The sequence below is a fragment of the Raphanus sativus genome, chromosome 5 (assembly GCF_000801105.2).
Source record: "Raphanus sativus cultivar WK10039 chromosome 5, ASM80110v3, whole genome shotgun sequence".
NCBI lineage: Eukaryota > Viridiplantae > Streptophyta > Magnoliopsida > Brassicales > Brassicaceae > Raphanus > Raphanus sativus.
The window spans coordinates 19,497,101-19,523,206 of NC_079515.1; the positions used below are offsets into that span (position 1 = coordinate 19,497,101).

At 35.7% G+C, this 26,106-nt stretch overlaps 3 protein-coding genes, 1 long non-coding RNA gene and 1 pseudogene across 7 annotated transcripts; 3 read left to right on the plus strand and 2 right to left on the minus strand.

The window, feature by feature from the left end:
- On the minus strand, positions 1–1,945 carry LOC130495058 (PH, RCC1 and FYVE domains-containing protein 1-like). Of its 3 annotated transcripts, XM_056986036.1 has the most exons (6): positions 1,583–1,945; positions 1,217–1,503; positions 924–1,010; positions 707–796; positions 487–567; positions 1–362 (listed from the first exon to the last, which is right to left on the minus strand). In XM_056986036.1, exons 2-6 carry the CDS (start codon positions 1,343–1,345, stop codon positions 348–350), a joined length of 402 nt encoding a protein of 133 aa, XP_056842016.1. In that variant the 5' UTR covers positions 1,346–1,503; positions 1,583–1,945; the 3' UTR covers positions 1–347. The 3 variants fall into 3 exon arrangements, 1 of the variants encoding a protein (XP_056842016.1); XR_008934305.1 differs by having other exon boundaries at positions 487–796; positions 1,271–1,503; positions 1,583–1,944; XR_008934304.1 differs by having other exon boundaries at positions 1–347; positions 487–796; positions 1,271–1,503; positions 1,583–1,942.
- A 4,452-nt stretch (positions 1,946–6,397) lies between these two features.
- On the plus strand, positions 6,398–8,613 carry LOC108857725 (uncharacterized). Its single transcript, XR_008934306.1, has 7 exons — positions 6,398–6,994; positions 7,077–7,151; positions 7,231–7,357; positions 7,467–7,654; positions 7,781–7,887; positions 7,973–8,086; positions 8,164–8,613. It is a non-coding gene; the product is annotated as an uncharacterized LOC108857725 (long non-coding RNA).
- A 5,203-nt stretch (positions 8,614–13,816) lies between these two features.
- On the minus strand, positions 13,817–15,109 carry LOC108859420 (F-box/FBD/LRR-repeat protein At4g26340). Of its 2 annotated transcripts, none has more exons than XM_018633318.2 (3): positions 14,552–15,109; positions 14,343–14,444; positions 13,817–14,246 (listed from the first exon to the last, which is right to left on the minus strand). In XM_018633318.2, exons 1-3 carry the CDS (start codon positions 14,669–14,671, stop codon positions 13,965–13,967), a joined length of 504 nt encoding a protein of 167 aa, XP_018488820.1. In that variant the 5' UTR covers positions 14,672–15,109; the 3' UTR covers positions 13,817–13,964. The 2 variants fall into 2 exon arrangements, with proteins under 2 accessions (XP_018488820.1, XP_018488819.1); XM_018633317.2 differs by having other exon boundaries at positions 14,343–14,477; positions 14,552–15,108.
- Positions 15,110–17,916: 2,807 nt separating this feature from the next.
- Positions 17,917–19,302, plus strand: LOC108838534 (60S ribosomal protein L37-3-like; annotated as a pseudogene).
- Positions 19,303–21,959: 2,657 nt separating this feature from the next.
- LOC130494917 (uncharacterized) lies at positions 21,960–22,844 on the plus strand. The gene has a single exon (XM_056985756.1). It carries the CDS (start codon positions 21,960–21,962, stop codon positions 22,842–22,844), a length of 885 nt encoding a protein of 294 aa, XP_056841736.1.
- The last annotated feature ends 3,262 nt before the right edge of the window (positions 22,845–26,106 follow it).

Below are 26,106 nucleotides of genomic sequence, written 5' to 3' on the forward strand. Positions count from 1 at the left end.
TATGATAAAATCATACATTTAATTTTTGAAATTATCACTTCAAACAAATAAGGCAAATATGTTTTACAGATAAAAGAACATGAAATTAAGTTGGTTGATAAAAAATTACAATAAAATTCACAAAAGTGTACACAGAAAACTTTTTCTAAAACCTTCTGCAAACTGTCATCGCTGCTAAATGGAGAGCGCAAAGGAGAGCTTCTCCGGGTATATGTCCTTGGGCTGTTAGCTTCAGATGGTGTCCCATCACTTCTTGATTCAGTCCTCCTATTTCTTTGATGGTAACGCGAAATCAAGGCTTTAAGACCACTAAACCACACTTCAGCCTCATCTTTATCCTTGCAGATCTACCAAAGAAAATCCTACCACCATATTAATAACCTTAACCTTGTAAACGACAGTGATATTTCGAATGACAGGGTGGTTGTTTTATAGCAGAAGCGAATAAAAAAAAGTAAATGACTAAATGGTTAAAGAAAATCTCACCACATCCAAAGACCTCTCGCTATATATAAGTGAAAAAGACTGATATTCCTTCTCGGGACGAGGATACCTTTGAAAAATAGGCTACAAAAGAGCCACAAATGCTAGATATCAGAATAATATCACCGTAAGGCACAAATATGCACTCTCCTCAGACTAAGGAAACTGTCACATGAAAAGTTGCATAAAAGAGGGCAAGAAAGAAACACGGCTCTCAGCTTACAGTGCGTTGTCCAGAAATGATCCTAGAAACATGGCTTAGCTTCAGATGTTTCTCCTCCTTACCGGAGAACCATATCAAAACAGTTTCATCCTGAAAGTAACAGGCAACAATCTCTTAAACAATGTAAACTAAGTTACGAAAGAAAAAAAAAAAAATCACCATAGAGCACTCTGCTGGCAATAAGTTTGAAGGAAAATGGAAGCAAAAAAAAGCTTACATTAGAAAGGCGAAAAGGGCAGAACTTAGGCTTCCCTCTTCTTCCATACTTAAGCAAGTAAGCTCCCTTTTCCAGGGCAATGATTGCCTGATTCAACCAAATAACAGAGAATCCATAAGGTGAATCATTTGACATCAGCTCAGCAATAACAGACATAGAAAGAAATAGAGGATACATAATATAAACAAGCAATGCTATCTCCATGATAATTGTATCTAATAAAACTCCAAGCTGATTACTATCCGAGAAATGAAAACTCAGGCTATATCAATCAAAGCTGGTAAATAGTCTACCAGAGAGATTTTAATTTCCACAAAACAATTAGTTTTGGCTTCCACCATACTCACGTTGACCAACCACATCATTATTGGATTGACGTTGATTAGGAACACGAAGCTTGGCTCGAGCGTAAACCTTCTCATAAGGCTTTATTTTTAGTAGCTCCTGAAAATTACCGAAGCAGCGACAAGCAGAGTCCTTGAAGGAGATGCACGAAGCTTGATGGAGAGAGGGTCGAGAGGTGGAGAGCCTGAGACAAAGCAAGTTCGTGAGGCTATAATCTCATTCAAGTTCTGCAACACTGACAAACCCATATACACAGACGCATCAAAATCTCAAACACACACACAACATCTTGCAGAAATGGAAGAGAGTCTCACCTGGGTTTGAGATCGAGAGAGAGAGCTCTGGAGATGGTGTGAGAGACGAGACGAAGCTTGATGGAGAGAGGGTCGAGAAGTGGAGAGCGAGCTTGAGATGCGTTGGAGATGAAGAGCTCGAGCGAGCTTGAGATGCGTTGGAGATGGAGAGCGAGCTTGAGAGAGGTTGGAGATGGAGAGCTCGAGATCGTGCGAGATGGAGAGAGGATCGAGAGTTTGAGAGAGATGGAGAGCGAGCTTGAGAGAGGTTGGAGATGGAGAGAGCTCCAGATGCGTCTGTAGAGAAAGCTCAAAGGAGAAGAGAAAGCTCAAAGGAGAAGAGAAGAGAGCAGCTTCGATGGAGAAGAAGAAGCGGCGTCAATAGATTTAGGTGATGGCAAATTTTTGTAAATATTAAATTAGGTTAGGGGTAAAATTGTAATTGCAGTAATTAGACGCGGATTTACGTCGCGGACGCCGGATTTTATAGCGTCAGACGCAGGCCTGCTGCGTTTGGCCGCAGACGCAGACGCCGATACCCGCGTCAATGAAACGAACAAGCGTCTAAAGAAAATATTGACGCAGCCGCAGCCGCAGGTACGTGCGGCGACCAAACGAACAGCGCTATGGTCTAGTCATACCTATTGGTATGCATCATTGACCTAAAGATGTGGAAGACATTAACCTTTTGTTTTGTTTGGACATATAGCGTGTCATCCTTAAAGGGGTATCACTTGTTGTCCATACAAAACGAAAGTCATGTAATCACATGCTTTATATTTTAAGGTTTCTTAAAATCGGATTTAAACTTTAAGGATTAGGGTTTAAAATTCAAATCTGATTTTAGGATTAGGTTAAACATTGACCTTAAGTTTTGTTTGGACATATAGCGTGTCATCCTTAAAGGGGTATCACTTGTTGTCCATACAAAACTAAAGTCATGTAAAACTATTAAGGGTTTAGGGTTTTGATTTTAAAATAAAACAAGAACTAAAATCAACCAAATCAAATTGCAAAACCTTTTAAATCGGATTTAAGATGAAGAGAAGTTTGAAATCCGAATTTCTTGAACCACAAGTAAAGATTAGGGTTCTTGAGATCTTACCTTAATCTTTGCCGATCTTTTCTCCTTGGTTCCTCTTTTAGAAACCTTTAATAATCAACAATGAAAGTTTCAAAGTTGGATTAGTATGAGATCTAAGAACAATAGATATCGAAATTAAGAGAGATAAGGAGTTGGCGGCTATTAGGGTTTTGGATGATCTTTGACGGCGCGGCTTGCACTGGGAGGTGACGGCGCGTCTGAAGTCAGATTGCTGCGTGGTCTGCGGCGCTGGATTCCTCTCGTCAAGAGCTTCAGTTTGATATATTACTCGCCGTCTGGATCCTTACGGTTAGGGAGATATGGAGGTTTGAAGTTACGGTTGAAATTAGGGTTTTTGTGGTCGCCGGATTTTAGCTAGGGTTTAGAGTTTCGTGCTGATAACGTTTGGGCATAAAAGCCTAGGTAACCAGTAAGGTTCACCAACGAATTTATACACTTTATGGCATGACTGGATTAGCCATCCTGGTCCAAACTTGATTAATAAGGCACAAAGAGTTATCCCATAAGATCTCACGTTGTGAAACATGTACACAAGGAAACTCAGTAGGCTTCATTGTTCCAAGCAACACGAAAGTATAATCTGATCTTGAGGGTAGTGAGGACAAAACCCGTGATCATGATCAGACCACAAATTCGTGTATCATGGTCTAAAACCATGCTGGCCATCCAAGCATTACATTTAAGTGAGGACAAACAAACATATTTTATAGCATGTTCATGAGGGGGAGAATAAACACTCTGTGTGGTCCTTGACCATACTATAAAACCCGAACATGATAAGCCTGGCCGAAGGCCATAAGGCATAACCTATAAGGTTGAGACTTCAAAAGTCTATAAGCTTGGGTACACCACAAGAATACATGTATGAAAGATAAGATACATCAGGCCATATAAAGTGAGCATAGATATTCCCGTCTAAAGATGATAAAGGGTCATAATCCAGATATAGACCATCCTAAGATTTTATGAATAAACCACCACATACCTATGTGCCATCTAGGATGGAATACCTCATCTAAGGATGAGATGAAAATCGGGAATATATGTTGGATAAGAGAACATGATCTTTCTCCCACAAATTCAATGAGACCATGAGCCAAACAAAGGTGATCATATTGTGGCCAAGGTACACGGATTACATACAAGATGAATCCGACTATCCAACATCATGGAGAAAGCTATAAGCTGGTAAATAGAAAGTGAAAGTGGAATGGTTTTAACCATCCAAGTCTTGGCAAAGATCTTCGGACCAGATATATATGTACTGGACGTCCATAAACAAAGAAAGAATGATAGCCAGACAGACCCGAAAGAATGACTAAGTCAAACCAGCTTAGCACCACTATATAAATGTCCTAGTAGAGACATAATCAAGTTGCTGTAGAAGTCTATACAAGATAGACCAGTATGTTCCATATAGAAGGAACCACGGATAGAAAAAGTTAAGGTGCTCATAATGATAGATCCGGGTTCATGAAAGAGAAACCATACTAGACAATGAGATAAGACCGGCCGGTCCTAAGGTACAGGTATCATACAATGTAGCCTTGCAAACTACAAAGTATTCAATGATCCTGATAAGAATAAAATCTCAATCGATTGTATCATGTCTAGAACGCGATAGAGCGCGAAGGAACATTATATAAAGTGTTGACACATACACACACTCATAAGTGATAAAGAGAAAGCACTTGAGCATAAGAGATATGCGAGGATCACTAACCCACGTAAGAGTACTCATAGAGAATAAAATGGGACGTGGAGTTAAACCCAAAGAATGTATGAGATGGGCGTATTGGCCAAATACATAAGATAGACGCCATCTAACCAGTGAACAGATGAGTCTTGTGAGGAAAAGAAAATCGTGAGCAGTAGAACATGAAAATACAGACAAGTGGTCGTACATGTTGCTACATGAAGCATTCAATAGAATGGCTAAATCACACAAGGATACTCACAGGGACTAAGGAACAAGGAAATAAATTCCTATGTGGTGAATGCTACTACCCAAATAATAAAGATCTGGACATCTAAGAAAGATGTAGTAGACATTGGATATATCACTGGATATAAAGGTAACATAAGATACCTTGAGAAATGAGAAAGAAGTTCTCATAGAACAACATCGTTCCTGCGTTGTTCATGGACTGAAATGCAGCTGCATGCGTGTATGTACACACAATATGATAAGACTAAGTGATGCTTAGCAGAAAGTTCTAAAAGAACGTTTCAGATCAGTCCATATAGTAGTCAATATATTCCTTGTGTTTATACTTAAAGAAAGGATGATTAAGATGATTGATTCTTGGAAAGGCTATGAAGAGACTACGATGATCTATAGTAGAGATCATTAGCCGTACAAGAATGTTGGGATCTATGATCCAACGTACCAAGAATAGATTGATCAAATGGTCTGAGAATCCATCAGATTCACGACCAAAGGGAACCATACCGACTAGGATCATGTCCGACCTAGTTCGACCTTAATCATCATTGGTCCCGACCAATCCATCCCGTCCAGCTTGTTCCGACCAGTTCCTATAGGTCTTAAATCCGACCTAAACCATCCAAGTGAGAGGAACGTCCTATTGACCAAAAAGTGGCTTAGTTTTGATTAAACTTCAAACTATAACACAATAGCCACTTCATGAACAGACCGTGGACATATACTAAAAGTTCATAAAGAGTTTTGGTCAAAGGATATGAATAAGATATATAGTGGACAAGAACATAATCCGGATGAATTATGGATGATGTCATGATCCGGAAAGATCATGGACATACAAAGACATTCATGGTCGAATTTATCTAAGAGAGATAAACCATATGATCCGAATGGAACATGAATATCATGAAAGCATTTTGTTGATGCAGGTTACCAGTCCGATCCACACAGTGCTAAGTCCCAAACCGGCTATGTTTTCACATATGGAGGCACGACCATTTCATGGAGATCAGTCAAGCAGACTATATCAGCCACATCATCCAATCACTCGGATATATTGGCGATCCATGAAGCAAGCAGAGAGTGTGTCTGGTTGAGACTCATGACACACCATATTCGGACAGCATGTGGAATCACGGATGGTAAAGACGAGCCGACCGTTCTTTACGAAGACAATGCGGCCTGCATAGCTCAGCTCAAAGATGGTTACATCAAGGGTGACAAGACTAAGCATGTTCTCCCCAAGTTCTTCTTCACCCACGATCTTCAGAAAGAAGGAGAGGTCAAGGTACTCCAAGTCAGATCCAGCGAGAACTCAGCCGACCTCTTCACTAAGGCATTACCAACATGCACGCTCAGGAAGCTTATGCAGCAGATTGGTATGCGATCACTGAGAAGCCTTCAGTTATGTTCACTTCAGGGGAAGTAATGCGGCTGTACTCTTTTTCCTATCCATGGCTTCCCGTTTTTACCACATTGGGTTTTTGGGTTTACCATGGAAAGGTTTTAACGAGGCAGTATTCCAAACGCATTACAAACTCTAGACGGTTATGGCATTACAATCTCGGTTTTTAACGAGATAGCATCTTACACGCATAATGGACATCAAGGGGAAGTGTTATGAATATTGTGTGATGTCTATTATGGAATGTTCTAGATTTACTTGTTCCCTACTCCAAGTTACTTGTTCCCCACTCCAAGTTATTAGACTTTGTCTCCAAGCTATGTAATCCTATATAATGAACTCATTACTCATGGAATAATAACAATTCATTCATCTCTAAGTCATACGACTCTCTCTCTCTTTAGTTCGATCTATTTCTAAGACAAGAACACTAGGATTAGAACAAAATCACTAATTCTCGACTTCGACATGCGTCTACGGAAAGAATTCAATAAGGCCATAAATCCGAGAGCTCCAACGTATTCGACGGCGTTTACTTCGGCTGCGGCGAGAACAACCAAGGACTCTTCACCGGCGTCGCCGGTCTTCTGCCCGACAAGCTCTCTTTCCCGTCGCAGACGGTGACGACCTACAACAAGATCTTCTACCACTGCCTCCCTTCCTCGGCTAGCTACACCGGACATCTCACCTTCGGAACCGCCGGAATCTCCAGATCCGTCAAGTTCACCCCGATCTCCACGATCACCGACGCCACATCCTTCTACGGCCTCGACATCGTCGGAATCACCGTCGGCGGTCAGAAACTAGCGATTCCTTCGACCGTGTTCTCTACTCCGGGAGCTCTGATCGACTCCGATTCCTTCCAGAATTACACAAGAAACACACCTAGAATTGCCAAAGCTCGAGCTGCAGCTTTATTGACTCGTGGTTCAGGTGTGACAGTCAACTTTGAGAGCCCTTGAAGAGGCTAAGAATGAGGTGCGCAAACTACTTTTCCTTTTGCACCCTTTCTTGTTCTTAATTATTTGACGATGTGACATGGTGCTTTATTTTTTCGCAGAGACTCTGGTTCAAGACGAATCTAAACCTCTGCAACATCTGGTTTGACATTGGTGAATACAGACGAATGACTAAGGTATAAGCTGTTGTTTAGTTTCGTTATGCTTAATGTGTACAATAACAACATGTACTTTATTGTTTGACAAATCCTGAAGGAACTACATTAAATCTTGTCAAGAGGAAGATGGAACTGATGATCAGAAGCAGGGAAGTCAGCTGCTTGAGGTGTATGCTATTGAAATTCAGATCTAAACTGAAACAAAGGACAACAAAAAGCTTAAGGTTTCGATTTCTTTTACCTTTTACTTTTCAGATTCTGCTGTTTTACTGTTGCATACTCTCCTGTCTTCGGTGGCTAAGACGCAAGCTAACACATTTTGAATGAATGCAGCAACTGTACCAGAAAGCACTTGCTATCAAATCTGCTATACCTCATCCTAGGATCATGGGCATAATCCGCGAGTGTGGTGGCAAAATGCACATGGCAGAACGTCAGTGTGCAGAAGTGGCCACAACCTTCTTTGAGGCTTTCAAAAATTATGATGAAGCTGGCAACCAAAGGCTTATTCAGTGCTTAAAGTATGTCTCATGTTACCTTCTAGTCTCTTTATCCTTTCCCATCTGATATTATGTGATGAGCAAAGCAGAACAAATATTGTTTCGAGTTATTGAATTTTTTTAAAATGTTTGATTGGCATTGCAAAGGTATCTTGTTTTTGCAAATATGCTGATGGAATCAGAAGTGAATCCATTTGACGTTCAAGAGGCAAAGCCGTAAGTCAATTTCCCAAAAGTATGGCTGTATTCTACAGGTACAAAAACGAATCTGATAGCAGCATATCAACGAAACGAAATTATACATAGAATCGTTACTCATGGAATGGTTTTGGAACGCAGAATAACCGGAGGACGATAATGGATGATCCAGTCATCAGAAACTACATGGAAGATCTACTGAAGAAGGTGAGGACACAGATTTTGCTGAAGCTGATAAAGCCGTACACAAAGAAAGTATGATTCTTTTCTCTGTTAAAGAAAATACTAAAAGTGAATTTTCGAGTTATATCTTCTTCTTTTTGTTCTTGGAGATTTGGGAAGGTCTTGGAAGGAGAAGTGGAGATGTGTCGGAAGATTGCACAAGAGATGGGTGTTTTAGTGATAATGATAATGTATACTTTAGCTGCATGGGAGAGAGCAACAGAGCTTGTGCATGAGAATGATAATTCGAGTATTGTAGTGATGCTTCAAATCATTGTAGTGATGCTTCAAATCGGAGCACTCTTGGGATGTATGGTCTTGCTCAAAGCTACAAATCTTTCTTCGCCAACTTGAATGATTAGGATTTTTTTGTAGCGTACCATTCCCAAGACTTGAATAGACATCAATCTAAAGATTTGGTGAAGCTTTCACTTAGTAATTATTAAGATTTACACGTTATGCTGTATTTGACTTTTTGCTTTGCCGATTTGGGAAGATTTTGTTCGAATTTAGGATAGCTATCCTGAATAAAAATTATCTTAAGATTGATTTACTCTCCTTTTTCAAAATGTTTTAGAAGATTTTGTCAAATTTAAGATAGCCATCATGAACAAAATTGCTTTAAGATCCTTGTAAATTATTTTTGAATTGTTTTATAAGATTTTTTTCAAATTTAGGATATCAATCCAGAACAAGAATTGTTTTAAGATTTCATTGTCGGCTTTTTGAATTGTTTTGTTCAAATTTAGAATAGCCATCCAGAAAAAATATTATCTTAACATTTTTTTGTTTTTCAATATTAAATTTTTCAGGAAGCAATTCCCAAATATTTTACTTGTTATCCTAACAATTTTTTTCTTATAAATTAAATATTAAATTTTCAGGAAGCACTTCCTAAATATTAAACTTACTATTCTGACATTTTAGTTTTTAATTAAATACTAATTTTTTAAAAAAAATCTTTGCTAAATATTTTATTTGTTATCCTAATATTTTACTTTTAATTAAATATTACATTTTTAGGAAGGTTTTTCTAATATGGTGTATATTGGCTAAACACATGACATATATAATTGAAACTTTGCTCAAATCCTCTCAAAATATGTTCAGGAAACCCATCCTAAATATGTTACATGCTATCCTAAATATGATATATCCTAAAAAATTGATTAACTTTATTTTTCAATGGACCGCCAGTACCGTGGCTGGAAAAAGAGCAATTGTGGCTGCTAATGAGACTGCCTTCAAATTCATGATACAAGAACACATAGACTCTTCAGTGTATGTCACTCCTTGAATTGCCTTTGATACATCTCCTTTGTCATTTCCAAGTTTCCAGTGGAACTCCAGAACTCACCATAGGAAAGAGCAATGTTACTTTTGCAGATCTCATGGTTCTCAAGTCTTCAAAAACAAGATTTTGCTGCACACAAACAGACACAAGAAGAATTTCCAATTAGGCTATATATATAATTAAAAAGTACTGAATCACCCATCTTGTTTCTATCATGCGTAAACAAGCGAAAAAAATTCAAAATTTGTTACCATTAGATTTTCTGGAAGGCTTTCCTGAAACTACACAAATCCTTCCTGAAACTACACAAATCCTTCCTGAAATTTTTCTAAACACTAGACAATTTCCCAAACACAAGCAACAAGAGACTCATAATAAAATTCGAGAGCCTACCAAAGATATCAACATGCCTAAGCAGAACAAGACACGAAGCAAAAAAGTTTCAAAATTTGTTACCATCCGATTTTCTGGAAGGCTTTCCTGAAACTACACAAATCCTTCCTGAAATTTTTCTAAACACTATACAATTTCACAAACACAAGAAATAAGAGACTCATAAGAAAATTCAAAAGCCTACCAAAGATATCAACATACCTAAGCAGAACAAGACACCAAGCAAAAAAAAATCGAGCATTTTTGTCACCATTCGATTTTCTGGAAAACTTTCCTGAAACTACACAAAAGGTTCCTGAAATTTTTTTAAACACTAGACAGTTTCACAAGCACAAGCAATAATGTCATAAGCATATTCAAGAGCCTACCAAATATATCAACATGCCGAAGCAGAACATGACACTAGGGAAAAAAAATCAAAATTTGTTACCATCCGATTTTCTGGAAGGCTTTCCTGAAATTACACAAATGGTTCCTGAAAATTTTCTAAACACTTGACAGTTTCACAAGCACAAGCTACACAAATGAGTCTTCAGGAAGCCCTTCCTATTTAGTTTACTCGGAATCCTAACATTTTGGTTTTTAATTAAATATCAAAATTTCAGGAAACTTTTCTTAAATATTTTACTTGGTATCTAAACTATTTTCAAGAATCTCACATTGTGTTTATACACTATTCTTATTCTACTTAACCGTATATCCTCCCGTGTTTGATTCCACTCGGAATCCAGACATTTTTAATTAGATAGATAAAGATTGCATATATAATTTTAAATAGTAAGTTCAACAAATATATACATTTTACTAGATATTCTAACATTTAATTTTATTTTTTTTGAATATTAAGTTCCATATTAGGATAGCCATCCTAAACAAGGATTGTCTAACATTTCTTACACGCTTTTGATTCTCTTCGAAAACAGTCTTATGCAAGAAAACACACTCATTTTATTTTCTTGGAAACTCATCCTGAAAGTGCCAAAAGCTATCCTATATAACATATGTGTTTTATAATGATACCACATTTAACACTTTCTTGATAGAATTATTGAAAATACTTCAAGCTATCCTATTTTAAGGTTCTCTGTGTGATATGTGTTCTCTATTTTGTAGACAATGAACTCTATTTGGTGATTTATATAGCCAATGAATTTTCTTATAGATGTTGATTATGTTTTATTATTTTTCGTTTGGAAGATTAAATTCCAATTTAGGATAGCCATCTTAAACAAGGATTGTCTAACATTTCTTACACGCTTTTGATTCTCTTCGAAAACAGACTCATGCAAAGAAACACTCTCATTTTATTTTCTTGGAAACTCATCCTGAAAGTGCCAAAAGCTATCCTAGGTAACATGTGTGTTTTATAATGATACCACATCTAACACTTTCTTAATAAAATTACTGAAGATGCTTCAAGCTATCCTATTTCCCTTAATTTAAAATTTCCAAAATATGAATGATATCAATCCTAGCGGCTAAACCACTACTCATACTAAACTTGAAAATCTCATGCCCCCATGTTCGATTCCCAAAGGAATCCGGACGTTTAATGTTTTCTCTCTTTTATATGTGTTCTCTGTTTTGTAAACATAAAACTTTTTATAAATATGTTAATATGAAATGTTCTGGAAAGCTTTCCTGAAACTACACAAATCCTTCCTGAAATTAACAAAACCACACAGTTTCACAAGAACAAGCTACTAGAAATGTCATAAGCAAATTCATGAGCCTACCAAAAGTATCAATATGCTTCAAGACTTCCAAGAATTTCTTTAATAACAACATAAATGAAACAAATGTCGTCATCATTCATTATAAACTTCTTACTTGTCCAAGACAACATAAAAGGATAAAAACTCGATAGAATTATTGAAAATGCTCCAAGCTATCCTATTTTAATGTGTTCTTTGTTTGATATGTGTTCTCTATTTTGTAGACAATGAACTCTATTTGGTGAATCCTATAGCCAATGAATTCTTTTATAGATTTTGATTATGTTTTTTTTAAGATTAAATTTCAATTTAGTCATCATGAACAAGGATTGTCTAACATTCCTTACACGTTTTTTCATTCTCTTCGAAAACAGACTTATGTAAGAAAACACTCATTTTATTTTTTTGGAAACACATCCTGAAAGTACCAAAAGCTATCATATATAACATATGTGTTTTATAATGATACCACATTTAACACTTTCTGGATAGAATTATTGAAAATGCTTCAAGCTATCTTATTTTAATGTTCTCTGCTTGATATGTGTTCTCTATTTTGTAGACAATAAACTCTATTTGGTGATTTATATAGCCAATGAATTTTCTTATATATATTTATTATGTTTTATTATTTTTCATGAATAGTCATGGGAACACAGTACTTGATATCTTAATATATTTTTTCAATTAAATATTAAATTGTTAGGAAGCCATTTCTAAATATTTTATTTGCTTTCCTAATACTTTATTTTTAATCAAATATTAAAATTTCAGGAAGCTATTCCTAAGTATTTCACCTGCTATCTTGACACTTTTCATTTTTGATTCAATATTAAATTTTCAGTAATTCCTTCGTAAATATTTTACTTGCTATCATAACATTTTATTTTAGTTAAATATTAAATTTTCAAGAAACACTTCTTAAATAATTTACTTTCTATCCTTACATTTTGTTTTTAATCAAATATTAAATTTTCTAGAAGCTCATTCTAAATTTTTTTACTTGTTATCATAAATATGATATATTTTTTGGCTACTGGTGGGATGATCACCAGTCCTTCTGGATCACTACTCTAACTTTATAATATATAATTTTCAAAGTGTTCTGGAAACCCATCTAGAAAAATTGAAATGCCTTCCAAGATTTGTGACATACAAGTAAGAGTTAAATATAATTATGTGTTGATAATTAACAGATGATTCTCCTCGGCCTAGCAGCTAAACTTGCATACTTTCCCGATACACTCTCTTGCTCGAGGTTCGATCCGCGGTTGAATCAAAAACAATTTTTTTGTCTGAAAGAAATACAATTTGAAACTTACCAAATATGCAGATATCAAATCTTTAGTTTTTAATCTCATTTATTTTCTTTTAGTTTAAACTTTGCTATAAAGAATCACTCTAACATTTTATTCTGGAAACCCATCCAGAAAACTAGAAATGTCTTCCAAGATTCATGACACAGAAGTGGGAGTTAAATACAATTATGTGTTGACAATTAACAAATGATTTTCCTCGGCCTAGCGGCTAAACTTGCATATTTTCCCTATCGGCTAAACTTGCATACTTTCCCTATTCACTCTTTGACTCTGGGTTCGATTCACAGTTGATTCAAAAAAAAAAAATTCTCTGAAAACATCACAATTTTAAACTTAGCAAATACATATGCAGATATCAAATCTTTAGTTTTTAATCTCATTTCAGTTTTTAGTTTAAACTTTACCACAAAAAAAACACTCAAACATTTTATTCTGGAAACCCATCCAAAAAACTCAAAATGCCTTTCATGATTTGTGACACACAAGCGGAAGTTAAATACAATTATGTGTTGACAACTAACAGATGATTCTCCTCGGCCTAGCGGCTAAACTTGCATACTTTCCCTATACACTCTCTCACTCCGAGTTCAATCTGCGGTTGATTCAAAAATAATTTTTTTTTTCGATCTGAAAACATCACAATTTGAAACTTAGCAAATACATATGCAGATATCAAATCTTTAGTTTTTAATCTCATTTCATTTTTTTAGTTTAAACTTTGCTACAAAGAATCACTCTAACATTTTATTCTGGAAACCCATCCAGAAAACTCGAAATGCCTTCCAAGATTCGTGATACACAAGTGGGAGTTAAATATGACAATTAAATATGACAATTAACAGAACAAAAATGTTATACATTTTGACTTTTTTTACCAAAAGTAGATGTAAATCGGAACTATAATATTTTGTTCCTTGGTGTTCATGGACAAGTTGAGCACAAAAAACTAAGGAGAGGATGATTAATTAACTGACTCGTTGAACTTTAATTAATCAGAAAGACTATATCAGACTATAGCAACAAGCGAACAGAACAAGGTTACTAGCTTTTAAAGGACCTCGTTGGGGATAAAAAAAGATATATATGGATTTAGATTCAGTCACACTAGCCGGAAATTTACCAAAAACTAAGAGCTTCCATTTAAGACACTTAACTTAAAAAAAACGAAAACAACATCTTTTTATCATTGTTCAGTCGAATAGAAGCTGAGACGAAGCTGACGTTGTAGGTACAGATGCCAACACCTTGAGCATCTGATACTTCTCTTCCAAATCAGTAGAATCTGGAGAGAATGTCGCTGTCTTCAAACAAGTAGCATTTTTTAGGACAAATGTTGTCATCTCTCTATCCCTTTGTCTCCCATTGTACCCAATCCACACAAAAGCCTCTATACTAGACAACAAACACTCAGGAACAGAACTTGACGGCCTCCAACCAATTGGGGTCTCTTTGCTTTCACTTCTTAATTTTCTCTGAGACCAAAGATATAATTATTATCAGTCAATATCAATACACAATATCCGAAAACTAAAACGGATAAAAGCAGGCAGATTCTAGAGAGAACATACATTGGTGAGTTTGAGAAATCGCAGTTTAGGGGAATCTTGGAGCATACATGTAAGAAGATCCCACCAGCCTTCCGCTAAAGTGTACAAGTCAAGATGAACAAGCTGATTGAAGATCATACCAGAAGGATGCATAGCCTGTATTTTTTTTTCATATACAAGAGAGAATAACAATAATATGAATTTACAAGATTCAACTGATTAGTTATTACCTCTGAAAGTGATAACCATAGAGAGAGGCGGTGGACAGAAGTAAGAGGCTTTAGAAACTTTTGGGTCACTCCACTAGTAATCCAAACGCATGCCTCCTCCAACGCAGGCATATTCTCCATCTGACGGAAGTCGTAAACTACAGAATCTACGATTTCAAGGTACTTCAAAGAAGGGACATCCACCACAAACCAACTACGTGTAAGAACAGATCGTCAGCAATGCAGAGACACCTCTGTGAGCAGAGACGGACCTAGCATTCTCCAAGTTCTCGGTTAATTTCATTAAACACTTTGCAGACGCGTCTCTACCAACAGGGCTCCCTTTCTCAAGAACCCTAACCAAAGGCTCAATCACAATCTTGACGTATCTACCGTCTTCCTCCATGGCTTGTTAAGCTTCGCCAAAGCTTGCCTTTCCATCTCTCGAGTTGGAGAGTCGAATCTTCGTTCGCTTCGTCGGAGATGATGACAGTGTTCTTCGCCGGAGATGACAGAGGAGAATCGGAGCCGACAGAGGAGAAACGTCGGAGACAGAGCCGGATCTGAGGGGAGGGTTACGAAACATTTGAATGGGGCCCCCTACTTTGTAGGGCCCCCACATTTAAACAATTGATTTTTGTATATGTAGTTATGTACATATTAATATGTTTATATATACATATATAAGTATTAAATATACAATATTTTTGTTGTTGTAATATAAATAAATAAATTTAAAAGCATAATTAAAATTTGAACATATATTTTATGTTATTAAAATTTATAACTTTGATTTTTCTATAAAGAAAAACATTATACTAATATTTTGTTTTAGAAATTCATATTTTCTTTTTAAAATTGAATATTTTTTTATAGTTTCAATTAGGACCCCCACAAATTTTCACAAACTCAGGACCGGCTCTGGTCGGAGATCGATGATCGAGAAAAGAGACTTCTTTCTATTTTGTTTTTTTTTTTTTTTTTAATTATAAAAACAAGGGTAGTAGAGACATTTTGCCCATTAATGAATGTTATTTTGTGACTTTCTCCTTCTAGTGTAATTTTAGGGATAAAAACTTCACAAGTGTTATTTTAGACAATTGCCCTAACATTATAAAAATATTAAAAACATACTATTGTGATAAAATATAATATGATTAATAATAATATTATGTTTATTTATTTAATCTTTTAACTATGTTTATTTATTTAATCTTTTAACTATTTGAAAGTGGAAACCCCCTTGGTCCAGTGGTTTGACTAAGGGGTCAGTTGCTTCTACACCCGGAGATCTGGGGTTTAAACTCCAGAAAATATCAAATTATGCAGATTATGAAGAAACATGTTACATGAGATCTTCAGCTTAGTGCAGGACATATCATCGAACATGGATCTCATAGGACGGCTCAGAGTCTTCAGCTTGGTGCAAGACATACCATCGAACATGGATCTCATAGGACGGCTCAGAGTGGTGCAGTCAGGCGTATATTCTCACAGGGTGGTAGAATTGTCAGCTGTAAAATCGTCTTTGTAATATTCTCATCATTGTAATAGCATAATTAATCGATTCAGACATTCAAAAAAAAACTATTTGAAAGTTATAATTTTGATAAATATTTTGAAGATTTATATTAATTTTTTTTAAAGAATAGTTTGTTTCGTTTTATATATGTGTATATCTTTATATATGTATGTATATTAATTTAAAAAAAAATTTAATGAATAGCTAATTTAAAGTTTTTATAACACAAAGTATGATATTGTTTAAGAATTTAAATTGCTATATAAAATGTGTATATATTTTTATTTATAATATTTTAATTTAAAACTTTTGATTGAAAATTTAATTTTAAAAAATTATATTTATTTATCCACCTACAATCGTCTACACCTGTAAACGCTAGCTGAATTAAACTTTTGATTTTAAAAGATTCGGAGCAATCTGAGGCGATTTGTATAATTATTTTAAAACGTTGTTAACCGCTATCAATCCCAAAAGCTGCATTTATGTATGGTATCGGAAAAACAAGTTAGGCCCCAAAAACATGAAATTCTTACACGCACGTATTTGTGTTATCTATCTTCTATCTTATTAAAGTAGAAGTACTTTAAGCTTTTGTTTGGTAACAGGGATAAGAGTCTTTAAAAAAATTAAATTTTGTTTGGTAACAAAGATAGTAGAGAATTTTGTCTTTTCCTTATTTAAATGATAGATTTAAGTATTTAATGTATTTTCCTAATTTAAATAGTAGATTTTTTTAATAGAATGAATCTTAACCAAAATAAATTTCCAAATAGATTTTTTGTTAACATTTAATATTTTTCAATATTTATTAATAAAAATAATAAAATAAAAATCACACATCAAAATCAATTTATATATCATATAAATAAAATATAAAATATTTTATTTATAAATTGTTAGTATAACACTTTTATAATATAAGTCTAATTATTTATAAATATTAGATTTTTATATGATACACTGTGATATAATAGACGACTAAAATCACATAATATAATTTTTAAAGTAATATATAAAATTTTTGTTTTAAAATGTTATACTAACAATTATGTAATACATATTAATTTACACACACACACACACACATATATATATATATATATATATTATCATTAGAACAAAGAAAAAAATTGAAGTGAAAGCAAATATTTATACGGCCACGGGTCAAACTATAGAAATAAACAACAATGACGTAAGATTTTTTTTTAACAAATTTGTTTTAATTTCAAATATGTTTATATATTTTATGTATTTATAAATTATTTTATTTGTTATTAAGAATGCTAAGATTTTGGAATTAGAAAAAATTATGACCCATCTCTATATTATTTTAATTAGGAATTTAAAATTTATATCAAAATATTTTTTTAAACTTTTAATTTTTATTATAATTAAAAATGTTAATTTTCAATCTAAATTTATGTTTAAATATTAAAAATATATCATTTATAAATAAAAACTAAAAAACATAAAATAAATACCCGCCCGATTGGGCGGGTCAAGATCTAGTTGTTATTATGCCAATACTGAAACTCAAATTCCTAAAACATGACGAGTATTAACGAAAGAAAAAAACAAAATATGTTAATCAACATATATGCAATGGTGGATCTATTTCTTGCGTCAGACAATTCTTTTTTCTAGCTCAAAGTATTTCTGACAAACAAAACTTAAACGTATCATAGTTTATCGTTAATTTATGGAAACTAACACCAAATGCCCTCATCTTTATATATAAAAGAAGCTTTTCACCCCTCCTGGGGTATCCACATGGGATGCCAGCTAGGAAATTCGTTGCATGACGTTGCGACACGTGTCACCTTCGCAAAAACGCTGTGTTCATTAAACGTGAATCATCGTGGACTTCGTCGTGTAATTGGGCTGCTCTGTTGGAAAGAGACTGGGCCCGACGTGAAGAGACCCCACTAACCCTATACGCTTCTTCATGTAAGAAACGGAGTTCGTCTCTTCCATATCTGCGGCGGCGATCCGGCGACCTATTCGCTTCTTCTCCCAACCTGAAACGGTGTGATTAATGGCTTCCTCCTCAATCTCATTTATTGGCTCCATCATGTGTCTTTAAAGCTTCCTTTCGATCTCAGAGGCGGTCACAAGATTTGAATAAATAGAGGTGTGATTCCTCCTTTTGAACCCATCTCATCTTCCTATCTCTCATATCTCATACTGATTGATTTGAAATGGCTAATTCCAAATTTTTTTCTTCTGATTTGAAGTTCGGTAGGTGTTCGTCCGTCCGTCGTGGAGGCCAAAATTTTGAGGTTCTGGGTGGCCAGGAACGTCAAGCGTGGTGGGGAGCTGATGTGGATCGACATGCTTATGGTGGACATCAAACAATCTCCAACAGCTTCACGGCCTCAGTCTCCTTAATCAAACTTAAGTGTCTGTTTTCATGTTTCTGATTCACAAAAAAATGAAATTGGTAGATTGGGGGCTCCATTCCCTGGACGACATCCACAGCAGCTTGGTCCAAACAAACTTATTATACTCCAGATGGTCAACATGTTTGCTATTAGAGCCATTACTCAAAACTCTTTTTTTTTAAGACAAAAAATTAAATTTTTGGAATATATTTGTTTTGAGGGTACGCACAGCAGATGATAGTTGGTCAGAAGAGGCATGTTTTGTTTATGTCACCAACGCCATACCTACAGGTTTACTAATACCCTCCATTGTGTATTATTTTTCTTTTATAAGTTTGCTCAAGAGTGTTAGATTTTGCTGACAATTCTGATTTAGATTGCAGGATTTTATACCTTATATTTTTGTTAATTTTTGGTTAATGCACATCCGCTTCAATGAAGAAGGGAACATGGAGTTTCAGAAAGGTGAGGAACAGGAGTCACACTCTCTGTGTGAGATGTGGCAGTCGCAGTTTCCACATCCAGAAGAGCTGTTGCTCCACCTGTGCTTACCCCGCCGCTCACAAGAGAACCTACAACTGGAGTGTGAAGGCAATCCGTAGAAAGGCTACATGAACTGGAAGGATGAGGTATCTTCGCAATGTGCTCGCAGGTTCAAGACCGGTTTCAGAGAAGGTACCGGAGCTAAGCCAAGGGACAATACAGCGGCTTAATCAGCTTAAACTGTTGTTTTAACTATCTAAAGAAAGAGAGTTAAAACTTAGTTTTTTGGCTTCTGAATTTGTTCGCACATGATTACTATTATAAATATCCTTCGGTTGTGTTGTTTACTTCTTTTTTTATAAAAGTTTTGAACTTGGATGACATTTCTTTAACCTCTGCAATTTGCAAGTCTCTTTTCCATTATGTATTTCGTGTTAGACTAGGCATCAAAGTTCTATCCTCTTTGATCGACTCTGTCCAACTGTCCATCATTGTCCAGCTGCATGTGGTTATTGGATTGTTTTAGCAGTTTGATAAAACAAGAATGAAGGGACTCTTATTAGCTTTTGAACAAACCATGAATACACGGTTAAGGTTTCTAACAGTCTTTTGATGGTTTGATTAATTCTACTTCAATTTACTTTCAGACCCGACTTCTCAAAACTGAACACTTGTGATGATGATTTATTTTAATTTAGGTCCGTTTGATTAGACTAGATCTGAATTCAGATTTGTGTGTTTATTCACAAATGTGTCTTTGTCTAAACTTTGGATGTACGACATTTATGTTGAGTCTTTTATATATTGAAATAAATATTAGGTAGACACTATTCATTAGCATTATTGCACAAATACAATAGACTAATATTAAAATGTATTTTCACCCGACTCATGATATCTGAAAATAAAAGAGTATTCTAAGAACAACAATACATGTGTAGTATGATTAAAACACCATAGGGTTTGTATAACAGTGACATGACGGTAAGATTGAGTTTTGACATGCACCCCTCTTCATCTCTTTTTTTTTTTTGCTAGAGTATCGACCGTTGACTTGCACTTTGACATATCAAGATTAAGTTTCTTTGGACCCAAACAAAGGTTGATTAAGGAAGTGAGTTTTTTAATTTTCATTATTGGGTTGTTCTTTGATATGGTTCTACTAAGTGTTGTTTTGTTGAAAATAGGAAAATTTTGTGTGCATAGAATGCAAATACTCTTTTTTTTTTAATATAATGCCATCATATGTTCAAAGAAGTTATAAAAACAAAAGACTATAGAGGATAACTAACACTTTTGTGAATTATCGAATAACCTCACCTTCGTATGTATTATATGCTTTTGAATTTGATGTATACAGTATAACTTAACTACTGGTTAAATTATGGATTGACTAATGAGAATGAAAAAGACAACCGTGTTATGCAACACTTGCTAGGTTTAAGAAAACATAAATAATATATATATATATATATATATATATATATATATATATATATATATATATATAGCAATACAAATGAATAATGTGAAATCAGACATAACCATTGTCATTTCCTTAACAGATTTCGTGCTTTAGATTTTATAAACATTTAGATTTATAAAAAATACTCCCTCTATTTTAATATCTAAAAAAATTTGAAGGTTTTTTTTGTTTCAGTGGAAGTTATTTTCCGAATCCAATATAAAACTTAAAGTAATTAAAAATATTTAAACAATTTTTTAAATAAAGTTAGATATGTTTGTTTTATAGATATACATCCAAAACCATTTAAACAGTCATATATTGGAAATATCAAGATCTAAATACGACTCTATGGTTTCTTTGAAATAAAAAAACGGTTTAATATTAACAGCATTATGGTTTCGTTGTTCTCGGTTAACATTGATAAGAGTTAACCGACCTTTTTAAGTGTTCAGATGTTTGTCGATTATATAGTTTATACACGTCGTACAAGAACAAATGTAAAAAATATTAAAAGAATAAAAACATACAATATTTGTTAGAATACCGAAATATGTTGAACTCATTTCAAAATTAACAACACGCCCGTAGGGCGGGCCGATCCTAGTGGGAAATAAAACAACCTTTCTATCCCTTCTCTATTCTTCTACCCCCTTTGTGGATCCCACTTTGATCACAAATACCAAACTATCCTTCATTTCTTTAACATATTTCTTCCACATCACCATTTTTCTCATTTATTCTTCACATAAATAATCAACAACCATGTGGATCCAAAAGACAACCTTAACCAATCAGAAATGACTGGACCCACATGTCTTCAAGTTTCTCACTTTCCTCTTCTTCCCATCGTGAAACTCTCTTCTCCCTCACCCTCCATTGACGATTTTGAAGCTTCAAAACCAGGTATTTCTTATCCGTTTTTGATGATTTTTTTTTTGTTGAATAACATTTAAATGTTGTATATATGAAGAGTATTGTAAAAAAACTAAGAATTGATGAAAGTTTTGAGAGATTATTATTTTTTTTTTAAAACTGTATTTATAGATTTTAGGTATATTTTATGTTCGTTTTTGATGAAATGTTTGGTGGAATACTATTAGAAAGAAGTGCATTGATCTCGGCTAGTGTAAAAAAGAAGATTGGATGCAAATTTGAGTAGATTAAAATGGATTTTGAAAACTGTGTCTATAGGTTTCTGGTATATTTTTATGTGTTTTTGATGATTTTTTTGGCAGTAATTTAACTAATATGAATTATATATCATGGGTAAAGAAAAATCCAAACAAAATTTGACTAAAACGTGATTAGTGACTGCAAAGATAAATTATGGGTATTACTGATATTACTCAGTATTACTATGTTTACAAAATATAACTAGTATTTCTGGTATTATTACGAGTTTTACTATGTATTGTATTGAAACAAATTAGTATTAGTAAGAGAGCACTTTACAGTGTGGGAATTAAATTTAAGCTTCTTTAATAATTCTAATTGTAATTCTAATTTTTTTATTTCAGGAAAATGCAAAATCCGCATTGCACAATCATTTGTTTTGATTATGGAGGATATTATATGAAGGATGGGGCTGATACGAAATGGATTTCGGGAGATGGTGAAGGGAAAGATGAAATTCACACTATTGTCTTGAAGAAACCAGTGGAGGAGGTCACATACTCTGTTTTGGTTGAGCGTATTTGCAGGAAGATAAAGGTGGATGAATATAAGATGATAGTGAAGATTAGTTACTTTCCAATGGTAATGTATTCGAATAAGCCATCATATATCTGTGATGATGAAGAAGTTTTTGCTTATCTAATGCAAGTAAATCAAGAGAATTGTAGAAGTGTTCTACATGTGGAGCTCAGCCAAACAGATGATCACACTGATTTCTATGGCGGTCTATCGGATAGAGAGACTACTGAAAGAGAAGCTACTGATAGAGAGGTTACTGATAGAGATGTTACTGATAGAGAGGCTATTGATACAGAAGCTATTGATACAGAGGCTACTGATACAGAGGCGATTGATACAGAGGTTGTTGATGAGGATGGTACTGAGATGGGTGCAACTGATAATGAGGGTACTGGTGGTATGCTCACTTTATACGAAAACACTGAGATGCATGAGAATGTCACCGAAAGAGAAGCAGGACCATCAGTTGAAGTCTCACAAGTTGTATATAAGGAGCGTGATGATGGTATGGATTTGGTTATAGGTCAAGAATTTAGAACCAAGGAGGAAGCGCAAACTCATATTCAGAAGGCTTCACATCTGAAGTGTTTTGAGTATGAGGTAATTAAGTCGGATAGTAAGAGATATGTGATAAAATGCCGAGGAGAAAAAGAAGGCTGCAAGTGGCGTGTGCGTGTTGCAAAGTTAACGAATTCAGATCGTTGGACTGTTAGAACTTACATTAAGCAGCATAGATGTTCTGTTGTTACCACAAGAACACTGTGAGGGATTAAACTCACCTCCTGATTTTAGGTCAGGTTATAGTTTAGGAAAGGATTAGGGAAAGATAATCATGGGCTGAATCCCGTAAGAACTTAAAAGATGAATGAATGATTTTATTGATGATTTTGGGTAAAGAATATGTTTACAAAGATGTTTATAACGTTTACAAAGAAAGAATTAATTGATTGAGAGCTTGTGTGTGAATTGGGTTCCGATCCCCTTTTCTTGATTGACTTCCTCTTTAAATAGCCTCAGGCTCCGTCGGTTGCTACCAACAGGTTCCCGAGATCCTCTCCGTGATTTGAGGGATTTGTAACAGCTTCCCTTTGACCGGGTCCTGCGCCTATTTATTTGTCCACGAGCTACCTCTTTGACCGGGTCCTGCGCCTGTTTACTTGTCAACGAGCTGCCTCTTTTCCTTGACCTCTCTGATGAACATCTCCAGCTCACAGCCTCCGGATCTGACTTAGCTGTTTTTGAAGATTGAATTCATGATGGGCCTTTCGCGGTCCGTTATCATTTCTTATTGTCTATCACTAGCTAGGGGGTCATATTTGGGCCCAACAGTTGCCCCCAGCTTTCGAGATAAGATTCCTTATCTCGGAAGCTAGACCTAGCCGCCGAGCATCAATCTTTTTGTTGAGATCTCGAGCAACAGTTATCTTTATTGAAGATTTCTTTTGCCTAATCTGATGGTTACGATTGCATATGAAAAGGCGCAAGTATCCGACTTCTCGGCCAGCAAGCTTCCCATTCCTCAATTCTCAGAGAGTTCAGGTACTTTCGAGATTAACATGTTTAATCTATCCTTTTCCGGAGAGTATGGTTCTAACTTAGGTTTGGTGGGCCCTGATTCAGCTCCAGTCGAGACGTCCCAAATAGGCGATGACAAGGAGGCAGATGAGGGAGATCCAGCCAAAGAAAGTGATCCAGTCGAGGGAGACAAGGATGTCGGGATGAGCTCCCGTGATAATGATGTCTAAGAGCTGCGGCTCTTTTTGAATTGTAATGTTGCTTTTCATGACTTTTGCCCAATGGGCTTTGTTTACGTTTCAGATTTATAGCCTGAGGAGGCTTTTAAACCTTAGGGTCTTCTGAACCCCCGTTAGCCTGGGGAGGCTTTTAAACCCTTTTATTCAAATTTCGGTTTTGTTTTTCGTATTAAGTCATTTGACTTGGTTTGATCGTTTCTTGGATGAGATTGACTTTTGTCAAGTGTAAGTTTCGGTTAGGACATGTATCGTGATTATTATATACAATGTCTAACGACTTATCAGGTCTCGAAAATTTCGAGTGTATTCGATTATGAGGATCCTTAGAAGGAGTTCTTGAAATATTGAGATTAGCTCCGGGTTTTAGGAACCTGAGCTACCCTGAAGACCTTAGGAGGGGGTTCATGGGAACCTGAATTCGTTTGTGGGATTTTAAGACCCATTGAAGTTTGCTTAGGATTTTAAGACCTTTTGAGATTTATAAGGATTTTAAGACCTTTTGAGATTTGATAAGGATTTTAAGACCTTTTGGGATTTGATAAGGATTTTAAGACCTTTTGGGATTTGATAAGGATTTTAAGACCTTGGAGATTTGATAAGGATTTTAAGACCTTGGAGATTTGATAAGGATTTTAAGACCTTGGAGATTTGGTAAGGATTTTAAGACCTTAGGTCCAGGTTCGTCGAGACCTGATATTGCTTGAAGGATTTTAAGACCTTTAAGATTGTTAAGGATTTTAAGACCTTAGGTCCAGGTTCGTCGAGACCTGATATTGCTTGAATGATTTTAAGACCTTTAAGATTGTTAAGGATTTTAAGACCTTAGGTCCAGGTTTGTAGAGACCTGAGCTAATCCGAAGGGTTTTTAGGACCCTAGGTCCATGTTTGCAGGGACCTGTTTTGTTAAAGAATTGAGATATCGAGAATAATTTATTTATTGATAATTAGATACATGGTATCGTAGTAATCATACAATTGCTGTATTATAATGATCATACATTTGCTGCGTGGGCTATGTGATTCTAATCAGACATATGCCCCTTTGATTGTGGTGAACGAAGTGTTGAAATGAGGTTGGGGCTGCACTCATGACGGAGTTGCCTACGTACCCAGTCAAGGGATCAAGCCTAACGTAGTTCAGGAATTTTAGGTACCTAATGATAATATCTCTTAAGATTCGTGGCGTTCCACGATCTGATTTCAGGTACCCCGGTTCGCATCTTTCGGAGCTTGTAAACGCCAGGTCGTACCACGTGGATGATCTGGTAGGGACCTTCCCAGTTGGTTCCTAACTTCCCAGCATCTGGTTCCTTGGTTCCTTCGAAAACCTTCCTAAGTACTAGGTCACCTACAACAAATTGTCGAGGCCTGACTTTGGAATTATAATGTCGAGCCATTGCCTGCTGATAGTTTTGAATCCGAAGCAAAACTTGGTCTTGTCGTTCCTCGATTAAATCGAAGCTGTCTGATAAGAGCTGGTCGTTAGCTTCGAGATCAGACGTACATAGCTCTCGACGGAGGCTCCCAGTGGAGGTTTCCGCCGGAACGACAGCTTCCATTTCGTAGGCTAAAGAGAAAGGGGTTTCCTCTGTAGCCTTTCTCGGTGGTTCGTCATGCCCAAAGTACTTCAGGTATCTTTTCAGACCAGGTTTTCTTGTTGGTTCCGAAGCGTTTCTTGAGGTTTGTTAATATTGACTTATTAGCAGCCTTCGCCTGACCGTTACCTTGAGGTCGTCGAGGTGTTGAGAAGCTAAGGCGGATATTCCACTTGTCGCAAAATGCTTTGAAGTCGCGAGAAATGAACTGTCCTCCATTGTTGGTTACGATCTCATACGGGACGCCATAGGCGGCAGACAATGTCTTTCCACCCAAATCCTTCGACTTCGAATCTAGTTATCTGTTGGAAAGCTTCAGCTTCTATCCACTTCGTGAAGTCGTCTGTCAAGACCAAGAGGAAGCATAGCTTCTGCCTTCCTCTTCCTGACGTTATGAGTGGTTCTACGATGTCCATGGACCACCTCATGAACGGGTACTGAGCGGATATTGAGGATAATTTTTCTGCAGGCTGATGTATAATCGGTGGATGCCTTTGGCATTTATCACATGAAGAGGAATAAACCTCGCAGTCAGCGATAATGGTGGGCCAGAAATAGCCATGTCTTTTGATTCGGATAGCTAGAGCTCTGCCCCCAGAGTGGTCTCCTCAGGAGCATGCGTGCATTTCTTTCATAAGATTGATAGCATCGAGGCCATGGACGCATTTTAGGTAAGGT